At 38.3% G+C, this 26,212-nt stretch overlaps 1 protein-coding gene across 5 annotated transcripts in view; it reads left to right on the forward strand.

Annotated features, from left to right (window-relative positions):
• The window catches only part of UBE2E3 (ubiquitin conjugating enzyme E2 E3), a 98,135-nt gene extending 72,878 nt beyond the window's left edge, over positions 1 to 25,257 (forward strand). For all 5 annotated transcript variants that reach the window (XM_043487561.1, XM_043487557.1, XM_043487559.1 and 2 more), the window contains exons 4-6: positions 18,635 to 18,767; positions 22,870 to 23,017; positions 24,619 to 25,257. In XM_043487561.1, the coding sequence (XP_043343496.1) occupies positions 18,635 to 18,767; positions 22,870 to 23,017; positions 24,619 to 24,716 (379 nt within the window). In that variant the 3' untranslated portion in view covers positions 24,717 to 25,257. The remainder of the gene's footprint in view (positions 1 to 18,634; positions 18,768 to 22,869; positions 23,018 to 24,618) is intronic.
• Positions 25,258 to 26,212: the final 955 nt, after the last annotated feature.

Here is a 26,212-nt window from a genome sequence, read left to right on the forward strand (position 1 = left end):
TCCATGGGACATTGAACCTTCCATGGGATGTAGTTTTGCACATTATGCTGTTTGGCATATAACCATTCTGTAAATCTAGATGTATGGTATTTTATTTCTCTCTTTATTTTTGTCTCTACCACGGTCTACAGTACCTGACTTTTGATGTTCATAAAATAAAATATTGGTGGATAGAACAAAAATATTTTTGTAAAGAATCAGTCTTGTGCCATGATGCCTTTTATCATGCTTGACATTTACTCAACAAGCATTTATTAAGTGTTACGTGGAAAGCATTGTACTAGCTGCTTTGGGATGTATAAAAATGCTGTAACATCTAAACTTTTATGGTTCGAAGAAATTGCAGCCTCTATTTAGTGTCAAGTGTGGTATAAAGGGTGAGGGTGGGTGGTCACCGGTGCCTTCCTGTGTGTATGTGTGCTCAGTTGCTGAGTTCATAGGTTAAAATACTGGAAAAATATGTAGTTTGATGATACAGGAAATCACTTTCAGCAGCTGTAATATTCAGAGTTATCATAGATTAAATGTTTAACAAAACAGTTCTGAGATTTTTATAAAACTATTCTCCTTACTATCACATTGTTAGATTGATCAACAGAGTTGGACTGTGCAGTCAATGAAATAGTCTTTACCTTGGAAGAACGCGGAGACTTGGATTTTCATAAGTAGACTCTTAGAGATTCCTTCTGATGCTTCAGCATGTCTCCTTTTCTTTATAAAGAAGTACAGTGAAAAGTAATGCTTCAAAGATTCACTGGCATTTTTTTTTTCCTTTTTAAAGTAGATTGTAGAGTGCTTAATAGCACTTGAGACAAAGGTCTTTACCTCTCCTCATAGGGGCTCTGAACAGTAATGGAAGCTTAGTATGAAATATCTTTTATATCAGTGATTGGTATAGCTCAATACTAGTTGTTAAAATAGATGTAGGGTTTTCTGTGAGTGCCGTGAAACACAAAGATTATTAACAGTGCAGATTGTGGTAGGGTTTTGTCTGTCTATGTAATAGATTTATTATATATTCTTTCCATGGCTGGTGCTTTCACTCAGTCGATGGAATGACAACCAAGACTTGAACATGAGGCAGTGTAGTTTAGGTGAGCATTGGAATGTGAGGCAGAGGACCTCGTCTCATCTGGACAGACCTTAGTTGTTGACTTAGTACTGTTGATATTAGGTGCCTGTCCCTTAGGCAAGAAAAAATCGGAAATGAGAAGATATTTGTGAAGGCTTCTATAATATCTGTCAAAGCTAAAAAGATTAGTAATAACTGAACTGTAGGTTTTATTCAAATTTTTTTTCCAATAATACTTTTTTTTTGATGCCAGGATCCATTCCAGGATACCACAGTGCATTTAGTTGTCATATGACTTTGTTCTAACATACCAGTTTTCAAGAATAATTTAGTTTTTTCAGATGTTTGAAAATTAATGTTCATTCGCCTGTTGTAGGAAGCAGAGAATATGTACTGAACATCACTCAGTCTTATCAACCCAAGGCTGTTATTGTGTAACATGTTACCATTTGGTGCCTTCAGGAGTTGTTTAATGTTTTTATCTGCCTTGACTTCAAGCTTCTCTGCTCTTCCTCCAGCCAGTCCCCCATCTGTGTAACCTAACCAAAAAACCAAGCATCAGTGAGTATTCGATAACTTCAACAGGGAGAAGTCAGTGTAACATTAGGGAGGCCTTTCTATTAATTAGTTCTAATAAAGTATATTGAAAGAGGCAGGGATGATCCTGGAGGTAGGAGAAATGGCATGATCAAAGTCGTTAGGAATTTTTTCAAGGATTCCAGAGGATTTCTGAACCTTCCCAGTACAATTAGTTTGCTACTTCCATTCTTGTGTTATCAGAACGATTGCTTAAAAGGGTTTGTTGAATGATTGGATACGTGGCCTGGAGAAGAAGGAAGCTTAAAACTCAAGTCTGTGTAACTGAAACGATAAGTGAAAGTGCTGTGTCTTAAAATAACATTATTTTCTGATTATCAAAGTATAATTATTACAGAATATTTGATAAGACACAGAAGCAAAAATACACATAATAAAAATCAACTATGATTCCACTGTAGACTTGTAATGTTTTCATCTAACTTATTTAAAATATGATATATGCACTTAACTTTTTATACATTTTGATTACCGCTCATACAGTTTTGTGATACTTCTCCACATTAATCTGTTAAGAGCATTTCTCCATGTCAGTAAATAATCATCAGAATCATGATTTTTAGTGACTATTTTATAGTTAATTGAAAACCTCATCATTTAACTGTTACCATTATGTTGGACATTTGAGTTTCATTGTTAATTTGCTTTGAGCCTCCTTATACAAAAATCTTTGTCCATATCTCTGTTTATTCTCTTAGGACAGCTTCTTAGAAGTGGGATTACTTGACCAAATGGCTCTTGACACTTGTGGCTAAAGAACTTTTAAAAAGTCCACTCCTCTCTCCGCTGTCAGTAATGTGTGAGCATGACTGTTCCTCCCACACTTGCTATCAAGTACTGTAATTTTTGGTCTTTAGAAGGGCCGGGTTTTGTTTTGAAGATTATTTTGACCTTGTTGAGTTTGAGGTGACAGTTGGACAGATAATTATGATGTTTAGTAAATGCAAAATATACAGTGCTACAGTTCTAGATTTAGAAACAATCTATTTGTAGTTTCTGTGAAATGTTATCTCAAAGCTATATATATGTGTATATATATATAGAGAGAGAGTGTGTATGTGTAATGATACCTGTGATGTGTGTGTGTGTGTATATGTGTGTATATATATATTTATATATATCAAAAAGCAGGGTATGTAAGACTGGACTTTAGGGTAAATCCAGATAATAAGAGATGGAAGTTGGGGAAAAAAGGATCTTTCAAGGTGACAGAATGCAGGCGTCCATCAGTAGGAGGTCGTGGTTTCTATAAGGTCTTATCCTGAGGAGTGTTTGATGTTAGCTGACTGGGCAGCAACTGCTTTTGTAATTCACATTTCTAACCTGGCTTCAGTATGCAGTGTTGTGCCAGGAGAACTGTTCTGTGTCACATAGATTAATGTATTCTTGGTTGTTTTAGTGAATCTTCTTTTTTTTTTTTTTTTTAGTGAATCTTTTACTGTTTTATATTCTTTTAGATGATATTACTAAAGTCCCTGAATGATAGTCACAGGTGTTAAACTATTTAGGTCTGTTTTAAAAGTGTTTTGTAGCTTGATGGTCCTAATAATATCTAGTGATGTTACTGGTTAATGTTCTAGATTTAATAATCATTATAATTAATAATGTGTTTTCCCAAATTATGTGGAATTTTTTAGATGTTACAAGGTAAACTGAAATTACTAAATATAGATAGAATTTAGAATACTATTTTACCATCTATGATTGCTCTACCTGATGCTTATAAATCTACCTCTGCTTTGTAATCAGACAAGGAGAAGGGAATGGTAAGAAAGCAGAGAACAGGAAGAGGAGGGATCTTAAACTATCATAAAACATTTTACTTTTTAGAGACAAATGTATGGGCAAAATTACTTGTGCATTGTATGAGCAAAAATGTTTTTGAGACAGTTTCTCATTTGACCACACTTTTAAAAATTGTTGTATTCTGCTGGTTGGGCTTCCCTGGTAAATCAGATGGTAAAGAATTCTTCCAGGAATGCAGGAGACCTAGATTTGATCCCTGGGTCGGGAAGAGCCCCTGGAGAAGGGAATGGCAACCCACTCCAGTATTCTTGCCTGGAGAATTCCATGGAAAGAGGAGTCTGGCAGGCTGCAGTTCAGACACGACTGAGCGACTAACATTGCTTGCCTGGAAAATCCCATGGACAGAGGAACCTGGTGGGCTACAGTCCATGGGGTTGCAGAGTTGGACACGACTGAGCTATACTAGCACACATTTTGCTGGTTGTCATTGTAGCTTTTGGAGATGGTGATGGAGGAGTTGTCCAGGGAGGCTATCATGCCCCTGACTGAGCCCAACAGAGCAGCATCACCTTCATAAATTCACTATAATCCAAGATGATAATGAGTTTTGGCAAGAAGATACTGTAGCCTATTAACATCTGTCTGCACTGTAGGCGTACAGAGCCTAGGTAATTATGTCATAGCTGAGTATTTCCCCATTCTTCCTGCATATCAGCGCTCCCCCCTCCCCTAAGTCCTTTTGAATGTTTTTGGCTACACTTTATATCACCTGATGACCTTTTACATCTCTCTTAAGCTCAGGCCACACCTCACACTTCACACTGATAAGTCAAAGTCTCTCGGGGCTGCAGCCTAGGGATCAGTAAATTTTTTTTTTTTTTTTTTAAATTTTTTTATTAGTTGGAGGCCTCAGTGGGTTTTGTCATACATTGATATGAATCAGCCATAGATTTACACTTATTCCCCATCCCGATCCCCCCTCCCATCTCCCTCTCCACCCGATCAGTAATTTTTAAAGCTCCACGGTTGATTCAACTTGGCAGCCAAGGTTGCAGCCCATGGGTTCAGATATAGTAACACCATCGGTGAGTTCAGTAGTTCTTAAGAGTGTTGCTTAAGCCACAGTCATCAGGACAGTATGGTACTGGCACAAAGACAGAAATATAGATCAATGGAACAGAATAGAAAGCCCAGAGATAAATCCACGAACCTATGGACGCCTTATCTTCGACAAAGGAGGCAAGGATATACAATGGAAAAAGGACAACCTCTTTAACAAGTGGTGCTGGTCAACCACTTGTAAAAGAATGAAACCAGAATATTTTCTAACAGCATACACAAAAATAAACTCAAAATGGATTAAAGATCTAAAAGTAAGACCAGAAACTATAAAACTCCTAGAGGAGAACATAGGCAAAACACTCTCCGACATGAATCACAGCAGGATCCTCTATGACCCACCTCCCAGAATATTGGAAATAAAAGCAAAAATAAACAAATGGGACCTAGTGAAACTTAAAAGCTCTTGCACAACAAAGGAAACTATAAGCAAGGTGAAAAGACAGCCCTCAGAATGGGAGAAAATAATAGCAAAAGAAGCAACAAAGGATTAATCTCAAAAATATACAACCAGCTCCTGCAGCTCAATTCCGGAAAAATAAATGACCCAATCGAAAAATGGGCCAAAGAACTAAACAGACATTTCTCCAAAGAAGACAGACAGATGGCTAACAAACACATGAAAAGATGTTCAACATCACTCATTATCAGAGAAATGAAAATCAAAACCACAATGAGGTACCATTACACGCCAGTCAGGATGGCTGCTATCCAAAAGTCTACAAGCAATAAATGCTGGAGAGGGTGTGGAGAAAAGGGAACCCTCTTACACTGTTGGTGGGAATGCAAACTAGGACAGCCCCTATGGAAAAAAAAACAGTGTGGAGATTTCTTAAAAAACTGGGACTAGAACTGCCATATGACCCAGCAATACCACTCCTGGGCATACACACCGAGGAAACCAGAATTGAAAGAGACACGTGCACCCCAGTGTTCATCGCAGCACTGTTTATAATAGACAGGACATGGAAGCAACCTAGATGCCCATTGGCAGACGAATGGATAAGAAAGCTGTGGTACATATACACCATGGAATATTACTCACCCATTAAAAGAATTCATTTGAATCAGTTCTAATGAGATGGATGAAACTGGAGCCCCTTATACAGAGTGAAGTAAGCCAGAAAGATAAAGACCAATACAGTATACTAACGCATATATGTGGAATTTAGAAAGATGGTAACGATAACCCTGTATGCAAAACAGAAAAAAAAGACACAGATGTACAGAACAGACTTTGGGACTCTGTGGGAGAAGGCGAGGGTGGGATGTTCTGAGAGAACAGCATTGAAACAAGTATACTATCAAGGGTGAAACAGATCACCAGCCCAGGTTGGATGCATGAGACAAGTGCTCGGCCCTGGTGCACTGGGAAGACCCAGAGGGATGGGATGGAGAGGGTGGGGGGGGGGGGTCAGGATGGGGAACACATGTAAATCCATGGGCTGATTCATGTCAGTGTATGGCAAAAACCACTACAATATTGTAAAGTAATTAGCCTCCAACTAATAAAAATAAATGGAAGAAAAAAATGTTGCTTATTAAAATCACCTGGGAGATTTAGTCCACAATGTTCCTCCCCTCCCTCTCCCTTTATTACTTGAGTCAACCAGTGTTAACTGAAAGGAATATAGTCCATTCTCTAGATGTGTTAGGATGAAACAAAACATAAAACAAAGGATTAGTCCGTTAAGTACTCTTTTTGGGAGAAATCCTGCTTATGTAAGTGACTTTGCATTTAACCAGCATTATTTCATGTTTCATATTTCAAGACTTCCCCAGTAGCTCAGACGGTAAAGCATGTGGCTACGATGCCGGAGACCTGGGTTCAGTCCCTGGGTCGGGAAGATATCCTGGAGAAGGAAATGGCAACCCACTCCAGTACTCTTGCCTGGAAAATCCCATGGACGGAGGAGCCTGGTAGGCGACAGTCCATGGGGTCGCAAAGAGTTGGACACGACTGAGCGACTTCACTTTCACTTTTTGTTCATATTCATAATTTTGTGATATTTGTGCAGTATTTGTACAGCCTCTGTGAGGGCAAAGACCATGTCTTTTCTGTTCATCACTCTGTTTTCGGTACCTAACAGTGCCCAGCATATAGTGGCTGCTCAGTAAATGTTACAAGAAGGGGCCACTAGCACTGAATTTTGAAAGTACCTTGCTTACTGTTTTATACCTATATGTACTACCTATGTTACAAAGCTTTATAATTAGTTATCCACTAAGGAAAAAGATCTTTCATGAAACAGAACATAAGCAGGAAATAGATTTATTTAATTTTGAAAGATTTTTGCAGGTCAGGGATTCAGTGTGGGCTTCATAAAGTTTTGAATGAAAATGGAGCGTACAGCACAAACAGTTCATACTTGGCCCTCAAACTTTAAAACAAAACATACAGAAAAACTAAAAGACAGATCTATGCTTAATTTAACCTTCATGATAAACTAGATTAGAGCTTGGCACATTTATCAACTTGTTAGTTGTATTTTACCCAGTCATAGTAGAGGATGGTAAATTAAAATGAGATGATCCTGTTAAATATGATTGACATATGATACAGATTTACAGTATATTGGCAAAGCTTAAACTTTGGGACAAATTAATGTAAATTAATCTTGGACATTGCTCTGTCTCTTGCTGTGCTCCAAACTTCATAATGTGCAAGGAATGGGGCAAGGATGCTACTTACGAAAGAATAAGTCATTCTATGACTTACTGCTCTATGACTGTACCATATGAAGTCTTCCCTAGTCTAACATCCTTTTCAAAGCCACATTTCCCCCCATAGCTCTTCATGTAATTAATCTCTTTTGCTTTGCTCCCATTTACTTTTTGTGTCACTTTATTGCATACCTGTCATGGTCTGCAATATGTGATTTATATGTGGTTTTGTCATTTTAAATGTCATCTCCTCGTCCCTGTATTTTTCCACAATCTGGTTTATCCTCTCATCTGCAGGACTTTAGTTACCACCTGTGTACTCAGGTCTCAGAAATTTGTATCTACTCTGAGTTGTAGATGTTTAACACAGACAAAGCTTTGACATTGTGATACATCTATCTCTTGTGTATTTCTTGTGTATCTCAAAGGCATCTTAATCCTAGCATGTCCAAAGCCATCTTCTTTTCCATTGCCTCTATCCTAGTATCCGTATGCATCTCCGTTGTACATCCAGAAAACTAAACTGTTCATGATATCTCGTTCTCCCTTACCTCCTATATTCCAAAAAACACAAGTTTGGTTGATTTTTACTTCCTAAATCTCTCTCAAATCCATTGTCTTCTCTTTATCTCTGATACCACCTTAATCCAGTCTGCCTTCATCTTCACCTGAATTATCACAGTAGTCCACTGACATAGCCTTTCTGGTTCTCTTCTAGACCATTTTCCATACAGCAGTATGAGGAATGTTTTCAAAATGTAAACAGTAGTATGACACCCCTGCCCCTGCTTACAATAATTTGATGTCAGGATCTATATATAATACAGCTCAGCAGGGTCCTGCTCCCGCTTCAGTTCACCTCTCACTGCGCTCTCCCCTGTTCTCTCTGCATCCCTCACACTAGACTTGTTTCCAGGCCCTGCCGGTCACTGTGCTCCTTACACCTCTGGGCACTTACATATGCTGTTCAGTGTTCCCCAGCTCTTTCCTTTAACCTTTTCCTAGTTAACCCCCGCTGAGTGTTCCAAACATCATCTCAAACATTGGTTACGCTGTGAATCTTCCCTGTGCTTCCTAACTGGGTCACATCCTTCTGTCACTCAACAAATATACTTGTCCTTTGTCACACATTCTCTGCTCCTGTGTGTGTGTGTGTGTGTGTGTGTGTGTGTTTGGTTACTCACTATATTCCCAGATAGGCAGTAATTTCCCTGAAGGCATGGCCTTTATATCTTTAGTTTTCTGTATAAGTGCTCAGCACAGAATAGAAGACCCTCAAATCTTTAATGAATAAATGAATGACTTTGTTTCCATTTTCTCCATTGAGTCAACTGTGGTGAAGTGTGCAAACTTTTGCAAAAGCTCAAGCACATATTTCAGGTTCAGAGTGAATTCATATACTCAGCAAGACACAGTATGGCTTAATAAGCAATGCTGCAGACTTCCCAAGGCTTTAAATTTACCAGAAAGAGGCAAACTTTCTGGGGATGGGGAATGGGAAGATAGTTGTGAACTGCTGACAGACTGCTAGGTCTATATTTTAGTTTTCTAAGCCATTTCCCCTCTCCCATTGTCTTACATCATTTCTCCCTAATAGTAAACTCATACTTACTTTCCATCGAGAGAAATGTGACTTTTTCCAGAGCAGTCAGGAGTAGCACCTGTTCACTTATAAAACAAACGTTTGAAGTTTGAAAAGAAATATAAAAGTATGGTTAAGATTGTGTTCTCTCTAGATAGACTCATTGTGTCTGCCTCCACACTAGCCATGGAGAATTTGGGCAGCACTATTACCTGCTGTGAGCCTTGGTTTTCTCATTCGGCGGGCTGGGATCTGACCTCACAGGATTGTTGTGAGGCTTAAATGAGATACACAGCGTTTAGTGTAGTGACCCTCGGCTATATCGGCGACATCCAAATGCTCAGTCGGTGCGCGTGGTTACTGTTGTTGCCGCAGCAGCCCTTCCTTTGGGGACATTTTTCCCCAGTGCAGAGGTTGCTTGGTCTACTTCATACGTATCTATTTAGCATTTGATGTACTTAGTGTAATTAAATTTTTTCTACATGCCGGGAATATCCCAAAGCCCTGACCGCCATAGATAACCTTGTTAAAGTGAGTTACTCATTGATCCCTGAGATTACCTTCTCCCCCACACTCTACTTTCCAGTGTCCCAGGGAAGGTAGAGCTCTACAGTCTTCAGCCAACGGAGTGGAAGGGACTAGGAGGAGAAAGGGTCATGAGTGTTCACCTTAACAACTTGGAGGGGATAATAGATATTCTTGGTGTCTTCATTAGTAAAAGTCTGGGATCTTCACATATGTAGTATTTCATTTAAAGTTATGGGGAAGTTGTTTAAACTGACTTATGAGCCAGCATTGAAACTATCTGTTGTAGTAATATGGTTAAAATGTGATCCAAGTTCCAAATTAACTGATTTTAAAACAAATTTGGAGGGTATGCATCCCTTAAGTTTTCATAAACCAACAGTTAAAGAAATGGCTACTAACTTGCTTTAATATGGAAACATTTACTTGTTATTAACTTTATTTGTATTTTTTTAATCGATAAACTTGATTTTTAGAGCAGTTTTAGGTTCACAGCAAAATTGAGTAGAAAGTACAGAGAGTTCCCACAATACCTGCTGTCCCCACATACACAGCTTCCTCACTGCTGTCTCGTAACACACTGGTTCATTTGTTAATGATGACATTTGACACCTTGTCATCACTCAGGATCTCTAGTTTACATTAGGGTTCACTCTTGGGTTCACTGTGGGTTTGGATGAGTGTATAATGACATGTGTTCACCATGTATTGGAGGCACTAGTTTTATAGCACCCACCTGCCCATGCAGGAAATACAAGAGACTCGGGTCCGATTCCTGGGTTGGGAAGATCACTACAGGCTGCTCCAGTGTTCTTGCCTGGGAAATTCCATGGACAGAGAAGCCTGGCGGGGGTCCTTGGGGTCCATGGGGTCACAAAGAGTCGGACATGACTGAGCACACACCCAGTCAGTACAGAATAGTTACACTGTCTTAAAGGTCCTCTGTGTTCTGCCTGTTCATCCCATCCTTCCCATTAAACCCTATCCACCACTGATCTTGTTACAAAATCCACAGTTTTGACTTTTCCAGAATGTCGTATATTTGGAATCATACAACATGTATGAGTCAGATTGGCTTCTTCCACTGAGAATATGCATTTAAGTTTCCTCTATGTCTTTTCATGGCTTCATAGCTTACTTCTCTTGAACACTGAATAATGTTCTACCATCTGAATGTATTAATCCCAATTTATTTATCCATTCACTGACTAAAGGCGATCTTGGTTGCTTCAAAATTTTGGCCATTATAGATAAAGCTGCTCTAAACATCCGTGTGCAGGTTTTTGCACAGACATAAGTTTTCAGCTCATTACATACCGAGGTGCACAGTTGCTGGGTTGTGTGGTAAGGGTATATGCTTAGTTTTGTAAGATACTGGTCCGACTGCCTTCTGAAGGAGCTGTACCATTTTGCACCCCCACCAGCAGTTAATAGGAGTTCCCGTTGTGCCACATCTTCACCAGTATTTGTTGTTGTCAGTGTTTGGGATTTTGGCCCCTCACATAGGTGTGTAGTGGTATCTTGTTTTAATTTAAAATTCCCTAGTGATGTCTTTACATTTTATATTAGATCTGTGATCCATTTTGAGTTTGTTTGTGAAGGGTGTAAGGTTTGTGTCCAAATTTTTTTTTTTTTAACATATGGATGTCCAGTTGTTGGTAGCACCATTTTTTTGAAAAAACTCTCTCTGCTGCATTGTATTACCTTCATTCCTTTGTCAGAGGTCACTGGACTTTATGTGGGTCTGTTTCTGGCTTTTGTTTTTGTCCAGTTGATCCCTTTGTCTGTTCTTTCGCCAGTCCCCCAGTGTCTGGATTACTGTTGCTGTCTAGAAGTCTTGAAGTTGGATAGTGTCAGTCCTCTGACTTCATTCTCATTCATTCATTCTCATTCTCATTCATATTCATGCTTTGATACTGTGTTGGCTTTCCTGGGTCTTTGTCTCTCATGTAAACTTTATGATCAGCTTGTTGATATCTACAAAGTAATGTGCTGGGATTTTGATGATTTGCATTGAATCTGTAAATGGAAAGAACTGACATCTTGACAGTATTGAACTTTCTTACCCATGAACATAGAGTATTCTCCATTTATTTAGTTCTTCTTTGGTTTTATTTGTAATAGATACTGTATTAATGTAGTGTTTTAAAATTTAGTCATGGGGGATAAGGTCTATTCAAATAGGTCTATTCAGGTTGTATGAACATGTTATCTTAGTTCACTCTTCCATGGTGGCTCAGATGGTAAAGCGGCTGCCTGCAGTGCGGGAGACCTGGGTTCAATCCCTGGATTGGAAAATCCCCTGGAGAAGGAAATGGCACCCCACTCCAGTACTCTTGCCTGGAAAATCCCATGGACGGAGGAGCCTGGTAGGCTACAGTCCCTGGGGTCACAAAGAGTCGGACACGAGTGAGCGACTTCACTTTTACTTTATCTTAGTTCAAGCTCTTTCATTCTTGTAGACATAAAATTAAACCCATGCTTAAGTAAGAACTATGTATTAGTAATTTTTAAATTTTAAATGTGTACTACATGCAGATATATTTATTTTAGCAATTTAATAGTTTAGAATGGAACGCTCACCATTATACTAGTTTTCATAGGTATGTCCGTCTTATGTCATTGTTGATATTCTTATCTCCTTGAATGTAATTCAGCTTATTTTAAGATTGCCATAGGGATAGAAACCATATAGATTTTAGTGCAGATCTTTGCATTTGGCTTAGTATGGAATTAAAAAGCTGTGTGGATAAAAGAATTGTGTTTTTAAAACAAGGATATGTATAAAATTGAATCTATTAAGCATTTGAAACTTCTTATGCGGCACTCCAGTTCTGTGAAAGGCTAGTGTTTATGACCCTTGTAGTAACAGTAATTGCTGAATTAATACTCAAGCGATGAGAAAATGGATTTTGCTAAGATCAGTCTTCCTGCTGCTAATGTTTGAAATAAAGTCAGTCGTTAACAGTAAGAACAGCTGGTGACAGGAAATTCCCAGGCGCAGGTTTGTCACTCTTAACTTTCTACCTGCTTTTTACTTTTGTTTGTTTTATGTAGAAGATGTCATAACTTATAGGAAACATGGTATTTAAAGGGAGGAAAGGGGAAAAACAGTAAAATAAAAGTACTTCTCATTTTCTTAATAGTATTTAAACAAATTTAAGTCCTTAGTTATGGAATTTAGCAATTCATCTTTCTTTTTGGTGTTAGCAAATAGTGAGATTTCAGTAAACAAAGTTCCTGTTAATTCTGTCTCTGCTTTTGCATAATTTGACTCAGAACTGAAATGAATTTTACTTTTGCTGTATCAGCAAATTACTAAGTAAATGAACCTTTTCTTCTGAAGCTAATTCAGGTTTACCCCACTATCTGAAAGTAGAGTGCTCCTAGGAAACCTTTGGTAAGCCTAAATGACGTCAAGTGAAGAAGCAGTTACCTTAGGACATGTCTTGCTCACAATGCACAAAATAAATCAGAATAAAGCACAGATACACACAGAGAAACAGATCAGAGCCATGGAGGCTTGATGCTGAGATGCAGAGTGTAGTCCCGGGGAAGGAGGCTGTTGGTGCTGCCCTCACTGCTCAGGATGCGCCGCCTCCATGTTAAATGCAAGTGAAGACTGGTCGCTGTTTTCACCTCTCACCTTTTTTTGTAAAAGCAAAGATCCTCTTCAGGTCTCTTTTGGTTGATGAAAACAGGCAGGTCTTTCGTAAGAGCAGGCATAAAGTGGCATAAGAATGGCATAAAGTGAATTTTGTAAAAGTAGGGGATACCTGTATAAAGAAAAAGTTCCTTTTTCACTTTCTCCTTTCCTTTTTTCTTTGCCTTTCCCCTGCCATTAAACATGCTCTAAGATCTCCCTTTCATCTCCCCTTGGGAAGATCTCATAACACTCTAGTCACTTTGAATGATTATAATACATCTGCTTTTCAGGGCATAAAAAGCCCAGCCCACTGTAAGTTAAAGAGCCTGGTTCACATCTTGCAGCCTCATGGAGCTTATATTCTAGTGGGAGACAGACCAATAAATAGTAAGTGAGAGGAATAGATAAAATACATGTTAGAGACTGATTGATGCTGTGGAGAAAAATAGAAGGATGAAATGTGTGGAGACTGTGTGTGACCTTTTAGATGAGAGTGGCCAAGAAAAGCCTCACTGAGAAGGTGGTTTTTGAGTCAGCAAAGACCTTAAGAAGGTGGCAGAGCAAACCATGTGCGTATTTGAGGAAGAGTGTTCCAGGCAGAGAGACACTGGTGCAGAGGCCCCCAGGGGGATATGTACATTGTATGTTGAAGAGACAGTTGTATAGCCAGCTGAACAAGGAGAAGAGGAGCAGATAAAGAGGAGAGCAGCAAGTGATACAGTGCCTTTAGGTCGTAGAACTTTAACACAGAATAAGAAGGTGAGCCGCCTTATTATCATGGAGGGTTTTGACCGCAGTTATGTGATCTGACTTACTGTCCCTGTCTGGACTGCCGTGGTGGGGGTTAGGGTCCCAGAGGGAAACAAGGAGCCTACTGGAGTTAACCTGCCCGAGGAGGCTGCTGTTTTCAGGCAAGGTTAGGCGATAGGGAGAAGGAGTAGAATTTAAGGTATGTTTTGAAGATAAAACCAATGGAATTTACAGATGTGGGACAGAGATGAGTGCTGTCAAGGGTGAGGTCTAGGCGTTTGCCCTGAGCTTCGACCAAAGTACGGAAACTTGTGAGAGGAGTCAGGATCAGGGATTCAATTTGGGGCACGTTAAACTTTTCAAAATTATTGGATTCAAAATATTAGATATCAAAGTAAAGACTGTTTAGTAGGTGTTTAGATTTATAGCCCTGAAAATCAGTATAGAAATGTAGGCTGGGGATACAAAATGGTGGGTTCAGAGGTTACTGTTGCTCTTAGAAGCCATAAAATAGCAGGAGATCAACAAAAGAGTATATGTAGGTAGAAAGGAGAAGTTTAAGGACTGAGCTCTGAGGGACTGGCAATAATATTTAGAAGTTAGGGAGATAAGGAATAGCAATAGTGATTGCCATAGTGATAATGGCATTTAGTGATTGAGAAGGAGGGGCCAAGAAAGTTAGGAGGAAAACCAGTAAGTACAGTGAAGCAGAGAAAGAATACCAAGGAGGAAAACGTGACTGACTCTGTCAAATAAGATGAAGATTGAGAAATGAGCGTTAGATCTAGCGATGAGGTCATTGGTGACCTGGGATGAGAGTGTTTCAGTGGGGTGGTGGTGGGATAAGAGCCTGTAATTGAAAAGAGGGCTGGAAGCGGTAGAGGAATCAAGGTTAGCTTTTAAAGACTGAGGAAATGGCACTTAGGAAATACTAAGAGGAATCTTAGTATTCCTGTGGGCGTGATTCACCAGAGAGGGAAAAACTGATGATCCGGGATGGAGTATAGAATTATTGGAATGTTGTTCTTTTGTAAAAGAGAGACTAAGAACTAGTAGAAAGGTGTCGTTAGGACCTGCCTTGAGATTACCAGCGTTTAGCACCCCTTTCTACTCGTTACGACCCTCGGTGGCAGGTCAACTACTAGCCTGTAAAGTGTTGTGGTTGAATTAGACTGAAGTCAGTCGTACATCAGCACACCCCCGCCACCTTCCCCCCACCCCCATCTGCCTCCCCGCTAGCCCACACCTTGGTTAGCAGGGGGCACCTCTGTGGGAAAGGAGGAGGGAGAGGAGGCCCTTATCCCAGATAGGGCAGCCAGCACGGGCTGTATCTCAGCCTGACTCACCTCATGCTGTGCTAAGTCGCCTCACTTGTATCCGACCCTTTGTGCCCTCAGGGACCATAGCCCAGCAGGCCCCTTTGTCCATGGGGTTCTCAGGGCAGTCCTGGAGTAGGTTGCCATTTCCTTTTCCAGGGTATCTTCCCAACCCAGGGATCGAACCCACATCTCTTTTAAGTCCTGCACCTCAGGCTAGGTGTTCTTAGAACACAACCATGAGCTACAGCCTACTAGGTCTACTCCAAGACAGTGGCTGCTGCTGCTAAGTCGCTTCAGTTGTGTCCGACTCTGTGCGACCCCATAGGTGGCAGCCAACCAGGCCCCTCCGTCCCTGGGATTCTCCAGGCAAGAACACTGGAGTGGGTTGCCATTCCCTTGTCCAGTGCATGAATGCTAAGTTGCTTTGGTCATGTCCGACTCTGTGCGACCCTGTGGACGGCAACCCACCAGGCTCCTCTGTCCCTGGGATTCTCCAGGCAAGAACACTGGAGTGGGTTGCCATTTCCTTCTCCACCAAGACAGTGGGGAAAACCACATTTCATATCCTGCTATCATAACCAGGTCCTTAGTGTCTTATAGCAGAAATAGCATAACTGAGAAGAAGCAAACTTAAGAACCAAGAATTTGCTGTGGGAGTCCCAGCTCTTGTACCTCCTGGAAGAGAGGATTTGAGATGGATGACTTACTTTCTGTGAATCGGTTTCTTCAAGTGTAAAAGGAGGGGTTGAGTGTCACCCAGATCCTTTTCATACTGAAATTCTGTGAATCACTAAAGTATAGTAATCCCCAGCCATCTCAAGCATAACATAATTCTGCCAAAAACCAAAGAGTATCACTGAGGATATTCAGTTTCTTTGGAGAATAGCTCTCTTTACATTGCTCCCCAAATATTTGTGAAATTTGACTGAAGATTAAATTACACATAGTTGCACAGAAATTATAAGAAGAAATATACATATAGCAAAACCATTGAAGTCAATAGAGATTTATTCAGATTTCGTCCAAATTCTATTAGAATATTTTGTAGCTGTGGGATATATGGAAAGTTATTTAACTCTCTGAACTTCAGTTTCCTCATCTAAAAAATACTGATATAATAATAAGATGTTTTATAGATTTGTAAGGAGAATTCAGTGAGATGTGTACTGTGGTGCTTTGAAACATGCTTGGCTTCTTATGAAGGAAACCTTAGCTGCTGCTTTTATCATTGTCATTATTGTCGTCAGTGTGTGGAGAACTTGTGTGGTTTAGAAGCAGCTTAGTAAAGCAGCTATCCTGTAAGTCTCACACTATGGTTTTATAATGATTACTTTGAGTCATCAAGGGAAAAATTAACTTAGAAAAGGAAATGTCATTGAATCAGGTTAAACTGTCTTCTTTTTATAAACAAAATGGTACTTCATTTTGTATCTTTTTAGTTAAAGTGAAAATTCCCTTGGGGGGTGTACCTGATTCTCAAATGATTACTCAACAATGAGCCATTACTGTAATTAGTTTCAGTTGTTGTGTATACTTCAAACTTAGAAAATAATATTTTTCAAAAATATATTTTCTGTAAATAAGCCATAATAGTAAGGTTTTATAGTTCATGTATATCTACCTTTAAAATAGGTTTTTGAAACATACTATAAACATTTTGATTGTACCATCAAGTTTTCTACACCCTTTCTGTATGAACTGTTTTCAGAGTGATTATTGATAGCATTGCTTACTTAATGTTTACAGTCTACAGTGTATGTTTTACAGAATTAAGATTTGGTCAGATCTTTTAATGTATGTTTGAATGTCCTAATGTCATTGCTTTATCAATGTTGGTTTGCACTTATTTTAAATCAAACATGCAGATTATTTCTAAACTGACGGTCACTACAAGAAGAAAGCATTATATATACTTTAGTGCAGAAAGTTAAGTTAGTCTATAAGGTTAGAGGAAAAATAGAAGTCTGTAAGGTAAATTTGAAAAGTACTGTGAGTTTAGATTTTATTTGAATTATCTGTCATTATAGTTTATAAATGAAATGATGGTGTTGAACACAATGTAATGTACTTGGGATTTAGTACCACCTAGCACTCAGACCTTGGGATACATTTGCATTAAAGGAATTAGGGCTCCTTGAAGAAGGAGCAGATTCCAAGGATGGGAGCCTGGAACATACTGTAATGCTAAAAAGTAAGAAAATGCTTCCCCCAAAATGATGGTGGCTACAGGATACAGGGGTCATTTTGAAGATGTTCTCATTGGCCAAATCTGGGATGATTTGAGCGTCAAAATAATTAAATGCAGTAAGAATTCTAAATCATTAGGAAAAAAGATAGGAATCCTTGAGACCTCACCAGTAATACACATGTTCATACAGATAGGAGAAGAGAGGGTTCAAGCACCAACTGGTAAATGCAAAGGAAATGCTGACACTGGAAAATTATGATTTTATCACTATCATAGTAAAGTTCACTTTAGTCAGGAATCACAAGTCGATGTTAAATCTAGGATAGAAGTGCTGATAAAGAGTTGGGTATTTGCACGGTGTTAGGGTTCCCTCCTGTTGGTTCAAGCAGTAAAAAATCCGCCTGGAATGCAGGAGACACGAGTTCGATCCCTGGGTCAGAAAGATTGCCTAGAGGAGAGCATGGCAATCCATTCCAGTATCCTTGCTGGAAAAACTCCCATGAACAGAGGAGCCTTGCAGCCTATGGTCCGCGGGGTCACAAAGAGTCGGACATGCCTGAAGCAACTCAGCACACACACTGAGTTTGCAAAGACGGCTGCTTGGTTACAGTCGCACAGTACTTGATCCGGATAATGAAAACTAACATCCCCAGTGTGCCTCCGGATATGACGCCCTGAGAAGAACACAGCATCACTTGTGTTCTCTTCTAACCAGGAAGGTACTACCTGCATATAATCCTCAGGAAACACCAGACAAGTTCAAGGTGATGAGCATTCTTTTAAAACAAGAACTGTATTCTTCAAAAATGCTAAGTGTTGTAGTAGGCAAAGGAAGGCTGCAAGGCCCTATGTTAAAGGAGACTAAAGATGCTGGGCACAGATGGCCGATCTCATGACTGGGATCCTGTGTCTGGGGGAAAATTGAGGTTTTTTTAGAGGCATAATTGGGTCAGTTGACATTATTTTGCAGATTGTAGGTATTGTACAGATTTTACTTTTATTGAAGTTGTAGCTATATTGCAGTTGTATTAGGTTGTTTTAGGAAATGATATTGAAATATTTATGAGGAAAGGACTATAATACATTCAACTTCTCTCAAATGGCTTAGAAAAAAAGCATTGTGTGTGTGTGTGTGTGTGTGTGTATTTTAGAAGGGGGAGATGGAGGAAGAGAAAAGGAGTTGCCTAAGGCAAATGAGCAAAATAGGATTCTGGATAAAGTTTTTCCGTTCTTGTGATTTTTCTGTATGTTAGAACTATTTCCAAATATGTTATTCACACTTCCCTGCACAAGTTGGTTGAGGCTTATTTCTCTTTATCTCCTACTGTTCTACGTTGCTAATTTACCTTTGATACTTAATTGCTTTAAGATGCTGACATTCATAGATCACAGATACACACATTGATTTTTAATTTTTTTTAAATAGTGCTGGGCCTAAAGGAGATAACATTTATGAATGGAGATCGACTATACTTGGTCCACCAGGTTCTGTATATGAAGGTGGTGTGTTTTTTCTGGATATCACATTTTCATCCGATTATCCATTTAAGCCACCAAAGGTAAGAACCTAGAATTGCATTCTTTAATACTTATTCTTTTCCAGAATCAGTTATCGTAAGAGTTAATGTGTGGATGAAGTTACTGTTTTTCATGGATTATGTGAAAACTCTTGTAACCAATGATTTTTAAAATGTGGTAGTAATTGACTTCTGTGTTTTACAAATAACTTTGTATACAATCAGTGGAGAGTGTGTTAAATGTAAATAAAGGTATGCCACTTTGCATATCAATAAGCAAATAAATTATGGTATGAGAGAAAATATCATATGAACCTTACTTAAGAAATCTATTGGGATAAAAGGTAAATTTGACAGCTTCCAGAAATAAGAGTTAGGTATCTTGAATTTTTTGCTGAATACCCTACCTTCATAGATGAGCAAAAACTAGAAACCTATAGCAAAGAAGAGGGAACTAATACTATTTAATATATTTATTCTGTGCCCACTTTAAGTATGATGCGTTAATGAGAAAGAGGGAGGCCGAGTGAGAATTACGAGAGAATGAGAGGCTAAGCATGAATTCTCTGGGTAATGGCAAAAATGGATGAATTGTGTCTTGTAATGACTGAGTTATTTTTTAAAGTCTTAAACACAGCAGTTACTTGACTGGCTTCTTCCTCTGACTTCTCCCTATAAAATGGTCAAGCCAGCAGTTTTTACCATCAATATTGAGTCTAATTATGCTCTAGTTAGACTTACAGGATGTTGTAGATAAATGTTAAGCCAGCTTTCATGAAATGTTTTTCTTTTCAGTGTAGTTCCTTACGTTCATTCCCTCCATTATTTAAAATATGTATAGCGATTTAGAGCCTATGCTCACATGCCTGCGTGTTATGTGTGTGTGTAAAAATAATTTTTTTTTTTTTAAATTCTCTCATTGAATAAGGTAACAACAGTTCCACCTAGTGGTATTTACCTCAAATTGCAGATACCAGGGTTCCTTATCACCTACAGATATTGCTGTCACTTTCTGAGGGCTTTACTAAGTGGTCCCATCAACATCTAAGATTTTTAACTGATTGTTTTATTTAACGTTCTCCAGTATGTCGAGTATCTCTTGCTAGATCAGTCAAAGAAAGGACAAAACCCTCATGTTAATAAAACTGAAGATTGTTTTCATACTCAGAATGACACGTTAAATTCCAGCATATCATTAACTATTTAGTTTGCCTTAAGTTCTTAAGTTTCCCGTATGATACAGGAAAGCAAAACCTTAGCAAAATAGCTCATGACTATATCTATAGTAATGCTTATTTCTACTTGCCTCATTTTTCATATTGGAAATTGGTTTTAACATGGTAGAAAAATTAGCAGAAAAAGATTTAGTTTTTATGAGATTGTTTTTATACATGAGGGAAAATTTGTTAAAGGAAAACACATTTTTCTTAGCATCTTTTAATGAAAATAGAAATTCACTATCATAGTTACGTATATATGATGTGTCATCATTGTTTTGGTTATACAGTGTTTATTAACTTAGCATGTTAATTTTTTTGCTAAAGTCTCAATATTTTTATTTTCTAACCCTTTAACGTTGATTCCTCCCTCTTCCCTAAGATGTCTTGTATAGTGTTTTGAAGCATTCTCAGATCTACAGTTGGACAGGAGAAAAAGAATAAAACTTCTGCTGTTGGCTTGGTTTAGGTGTAATTGCTTCTCTACAGTTCTGCTTATTTTTGAAGTTCAGATAAGGTGTTGAACTTCTGGAAGAATAATAGAAATTTAATTCTTTTCTGTCCATTGGTTTAAAAGCTGAAAGTATTCAAAATATTAATCATGTTTTATAAGCTCTCTCTTGAGTAGTCAGCTATCAGTGATACGAACATACATTATTCCCAGATTCTAGAGCAGAGCCAATAGAAATATAATGCAAGCTACACGTGTAATATTTGGTAGAAACAGTGAAATAATTTTAATAATATTTTTACTTAATCCAGCATGTCCAAAAATACTGTCATTTCAATATGAAATCATTAGAATTATCATGAATGCCCTATATTACATTCTCTGTTTGGTATTGAGTCTTTGAGATCTGCTGCTGCTGCTAAGTTGCTTCAGTCGAGTCTGACTCTGCACGACCCCATAGACGGCAGCCCACCAGGCTCCCCTGTTCCTGGGATTCTCCAGGCAAGAACACTGGAGTGGGTTGCCGTGTCCTCCAGTGCATGAAAGTGAAAAGTGAAAGGGAAGTCGCTCAGTCGTGTCTGACTCTTAGTGACCCCATGGACTGCAACCCACCAGGCTCCTCCGTCCATGGGATTTTCCAGGCAAAGTGTACTGGAGTGGGTTGCCATTGCCTTCTCCCTTTGAAATCTAGTGTGTATTTTATACTTTTAGCCATCTTATTTCTTACCAGCCACATTTTAGGAGTTCTGTGTAACTAGCATGTACTGTGTTAGAACAGTTCTAGAATTATATAAGTAGTTTCTTCTTATCCTCAGAAGCAGAATTCCAAAGCCCTCAGTGGGTGCCTGAAATCCCACATAATACCAGACTCTATATAATGCTGTTTTTTCGTATGCATAAATACCTATGATAAAATTTAATTTATAAATTAGGCACAGTAAGAAATTAACAATAACTAATAATAAAATTATAGCAATATACTATAATAAATGTTACAAGATTGTGGTCCCTCTCAAAATATCTGGTACAAATTGAATGCCTTTTCCATTGTAACTAAGCACTTGTGGCTGTAGCTTTTGCGACTTGAGGTACCACAGCAAAACTAGCACAAGTTCCCCCTGCTCCTCCCCTGCTTTTTTTTTTTTTTTTTTGCAACTTCATGGATAGAAGTATCATTCTTAGCATAGATCTTAGCAACCTCAGAGTAGAATTTGTTTTCCTGCCCTTATTACATTGAAAACTTTCATCTTGTCACTCAACACAAGAACTTGATGGCTTCCCTTTCCAGATCTGAATCGCCAGCATCACTGCTCTTGGGCTCTGGGGCAGTTGTGAAATAAAGTCAGGGGGACTGGAACGCAAGCCCTGCAGTACTGCAGCAGCTGAGCTAACAACCGGGATGCCACTTAGTAACCTGTGACCGGGCAGGGTTACCCTGGACACCCAGGCAGGGCAGGACCGAACAAGATTTCATCATGCTACTCAGAACAGCGCAGTTTAAAACTTATAAATTGTTTGTTTCTGAACTTTTGCATCTTTGGATCCCAGTTGACCTGAGGGGTCTAAAACTGGAACCGTGGAGGGTAAAAGTGTGGGTAAAATGGGTACTACTGTAGTCTCTTCCTCCTCTTTCCCCACTACACCAGTGGTTGCTTTCTTGTTTTTAACTATGCATCCTCATCAGAAGTACACATTTGAGGGCGTTAACCATTTTCTTCCCAGACTCCACTTCGGAGATCACAGAACCTTACCAGTTCCAAGGGTTTGGGAACTATCTTTTCTATTTTGCAGTTCCAAATTAAAAATTAACCACTGAATTTGTGTATGTGAGTGTTTTGAAATTTGCCAGTACTTGTTTCTATGATTTATTCTTTTTTCCCACATATTTCAAGGATATAATGGTTTCCTTTATTTAGTAGTTTATGACCTTACTTGTTTTGTTTGACTGTCTTATTCTAACAAGACAGTGAGCCATTTGGGGGAAATTAAAGTCTGAGAAATAGAAACACTGGTGATTTCACCAACTTTCTGCAGTATTTTTTGACACATGTTGAGTTGATGGCCTTTGTTTACTAACTAATGTAACTTTAGTTTCATGTTTAAAAAATTCTTCACTACTTTCTCTCATCTTTGGCACCAAAACGTTTCTATTCTCCCTCATTTCCTATTTTTAAGCAGGGGTATATGTGTACATGCCCACACATACATATATTGAATTCCTGTATCATTTATTTAAACAATTCTGCACCTCACTTTGTTTTAAAAGCAATGTAGTTCCTGCTATACTGGATAAAAACAAAATTTCCTGCAACTGAATTAAATAAAATTATTTAATTTTGCTGTTACTAAAACTAGTGTTTGATTAGCTCTTAGTTATATGCTGTTTGCTATGATCTGTAATATGTTCCACTTCATTTTTGCTAGTGAGAGTTTCGGTTGGTAATAAAGCTTATCTGTTTTTAATCGCTGCCCTTAGGTTACTTTCCGCACCAGAATCTATCACTGCAACATCAATAGTCAGGGAGTCATCTGCCTGGACATCCTTAAAGACAACTGGAGTCCTGCTTTGACTATTTCAAAGGTTTTGCTGTCAATCTGTTCTCTTTTGACAGACTGCAACCCTGGTAAGTAGATTTTTATTAACACATTCAGTGAGGCTCCGAAAATCGGTGCATTTTTCTCAGTTAGCTTAAGGCTTAAGGTGAATTTGAGAAGTAAATGCTATTGGTAGAAAGATCAGCAAGAAACAGTTTTTGAGAAGCTTATCAATGCCATTTCGGTTAGAATAGACCAGAAGTCTCACAGTAACTTCCTCTGGTTTGTTAATGGCATGCTGCCCTGTGATCATTTTCTCCCGGTCGTTGGTGACCCCTGTCCTCTGAATCGCGGAGTTGTCCGGACCCTCCTGAAGAGAGTAATGTTTCTGACAGCGCGCCGCCGCCTCTGCGCCTCTGTGCTGTCGTGTGCCTGAGTGCCGCCAGCCGCTCCGCAGGGAAGGGCTTCTTGTTCTCCCTTCTGTTTGGATTATGGTTAGTTTGATTAGACGTGGTCATAGTAGATATTAAAATGATAACTGATGAGAGAGTTAGATTAGGATTATTAAAACTCGGGGATAAAGTCATTAGTGTGTAACTTTTAAGAAATGGTTAACTGCCACATACAATCTTTCATGTGGGTATCTGACTTGAAAAAGTAATGTTTAGGCGTGGAATTTCGCATGTGATATCTTACTAAGTAGTCATTTTGTAAAGAAATTGACTTATTTTTTCCTAAATATTTAATCAACCACCAAAGGCTATTACTGTTATCTTAGACCCAGCAGTTGTACATGTACCATAGATAGTATAGGGATGTGTAGAAGGATATTCATTGTGGCGTTATTTATTAAAGCAAAAGATTGTAAAAAACCCACATGTCCATTAATAGAGGATGTAGCTTAAAGGGATGGCTCTGTGTGAATTAATGGAGAAAACTCTCGAAGATACATTAAACTAAAAAAGCACGGCACTGAAAAATAGGCAAAAAAATAATATTCTAAATTCTTATAAATATATATAATGTCTCTGGGTAGAGATGCTATAAACGATATAAATCGTTTGCCAGGAAGAGAAACTTCTGAATAATTGGAGGCAGAAAGGAAGAGAGCTTTTTTACACTTTACTGGCTGTTTGATGTGCTTCAAATTTTGTACCACATGTACATAGTGGACCTTCTTGAAAAAGAAGCTCAAAATAAAATTTACATCTCAGATTCAGTTTCCCGCTCAGAATATTATTTAAAACAAAATGGCAAGTAAGTTTTCAAATGGAGGTAAGGATGATGATTTAAATCATATTATTGTACAGAATAAAAGAAATATTTCATTCTGAAAAGCCTTGCATCATAGGATCTGCATTTGGAAAAATTAATTTTGAAGTAAGACAAATACTGGCACACTTTTCAGTAAAATGCTAAGGGTGAAAAATAGTTTTTATATATTAAAGATATACACATCTTAAAAAATCACACATTTTAAAAGCTTTATTATTTCTTTTTAAAGAGGCTTTTCTAATTTGAATATTAAAATATAAAGATGATTATGTTACTTTAAGCATTTTTCTTTTTGAGAAATTAGCCATTATGTATCAAGATGCTGCTGAAAAATCAACATTTCAGTTCCAGACTGCTAGAACTGAACAGTTAAGACACTGTATAATATCTTCTAATGTTCTTTCCACTTTTCCAGCGGATCCTCTGGTTGGAAGCATAGCCACTCAGTATTTGACCAACAGAGCAGAACATGACAGGATAGCCAGACAGTGGACCAAGCGATACGCAACATAATTCACATAATTTGTATGCAGTGTGAAGGAGCAGAAGGCATCTTCCCACTGTGCTGCAAATCTTTATAGCCTTTACAATACGGACTTCTGTGTATATGTTATACTGATTCTACTCTCTGCTTTTATCCTTTGGAGACTGGGAGACTCCCCAAAAAGGTAAATGCTATCAAGAGTAGAACTTTGTAGCTGTAGATTAGTTCTGTTTAAAACGCCTACTTGCAAGTCTTGCTTCTTTGGGATATCAAAATGTATTTTGTGATGTACTAAGGATACTGGTCCTGAAGTCTACCAAATATTATAGTGCATTTTAGCCTAATTCATTATCTGTATGAAGTTATAAAAGTAGCCGTAGATGATTAGGAATTATGTCATTTGTATTAAACCCAGATCTATTTCTGAGTATGTGGTTCATGCTGTTGTGAAAAATGTTTTACCTTTTACCTTTGTCAGTTTGTAACGAGAGGATTTCCTTTTACCCTTTGTAGCTCAGAGAGCACCTGATGTATCATCTCAAACACAATAAACATGCTCCTGAAGGCATAGTTTCCTGTCGTAATATTTTAAGTCAGTTTTGTTAGAAGGTGTGTCTGAGATGATTGTTGTTGAAATAAAAATGTGAATATGAAGATTGACTACAAAGGACTAGTACAAATAAATCATTTATTAAATGGAAAACATTTGAAATCTTATAAATGTGTAGAGTTTTTTTCCTCTAAGTCCTAATGAGAGAATACATGAACTTAAATATACAGAACTGCATTTTTAACCATTGGTCTCAAAAACACATAAAACTCTACTTTGATGATGTGACATCAAAATAACAAAGTCCTGGCTTACAAGATTTTATATCCAAAATGGTGACTTCTGTCCACCATTGGGCAGTATTGTCAAATAACTTTAATCTGGTATTCCTCTGTGTCTTTCATGCATTTTTTTTTTTAACTTCTTATCCTGTTCCTGAGTTTTCATGGTGTTTTTTGGTGTGTATTATCATACTTATTATGGCACTTTTCCAGCAGAGATAGATAGCTGGTTGAACGCAAACTTTTGTCTATCCTGAAGGTAGAATAGAACTCCAGATTAGTGTGCAGATATAGCATTAATTCTCAGTTGAAAAAATAGAGAATTTTAAGGGTTTACAGAGGATGTGGATTTCTTCTTTCTAGTTATAATTATTAAATACTACACTTCTTACAGGAGTTAATTTACTTTTCAATATTTAGATTGGTCAGCAGAGTATAAATGTTTTCCTCTGGCTGGGATAGTTATTAAGGTAATTCCCTGGTCATGCTGCAGGTTTGTAGAATATGGGGATATGTCTTGTCTAGTCCAAAAGTTGGAAATAGAGTACCATCTTAAAATGTGTAGAGTGAAACTCTTAGCATAGAAGTACATTGCTCCAAGATAATAAAGCAAAGCATTTCAAGTTGTACATACCCTCACAAAGAATGATGGACTCCTGTTAGAATACTTGTCAGTAGAAGTCTTAATCCAGGG

This window comes from Cervus canadensis, chromosome 15 (genome assembly GCF_019320065.1).
Source record: "Cervus canadensis isolate Bull #8, Minnesota chromosome 15, ASM1932006v1, whole genome shotgun sequence".
NCBI lineage: Eukaryota > Metazoa > Chordata > Mammalia > Artiodactyla > Cervidae > Cervus > Cervus canadensis.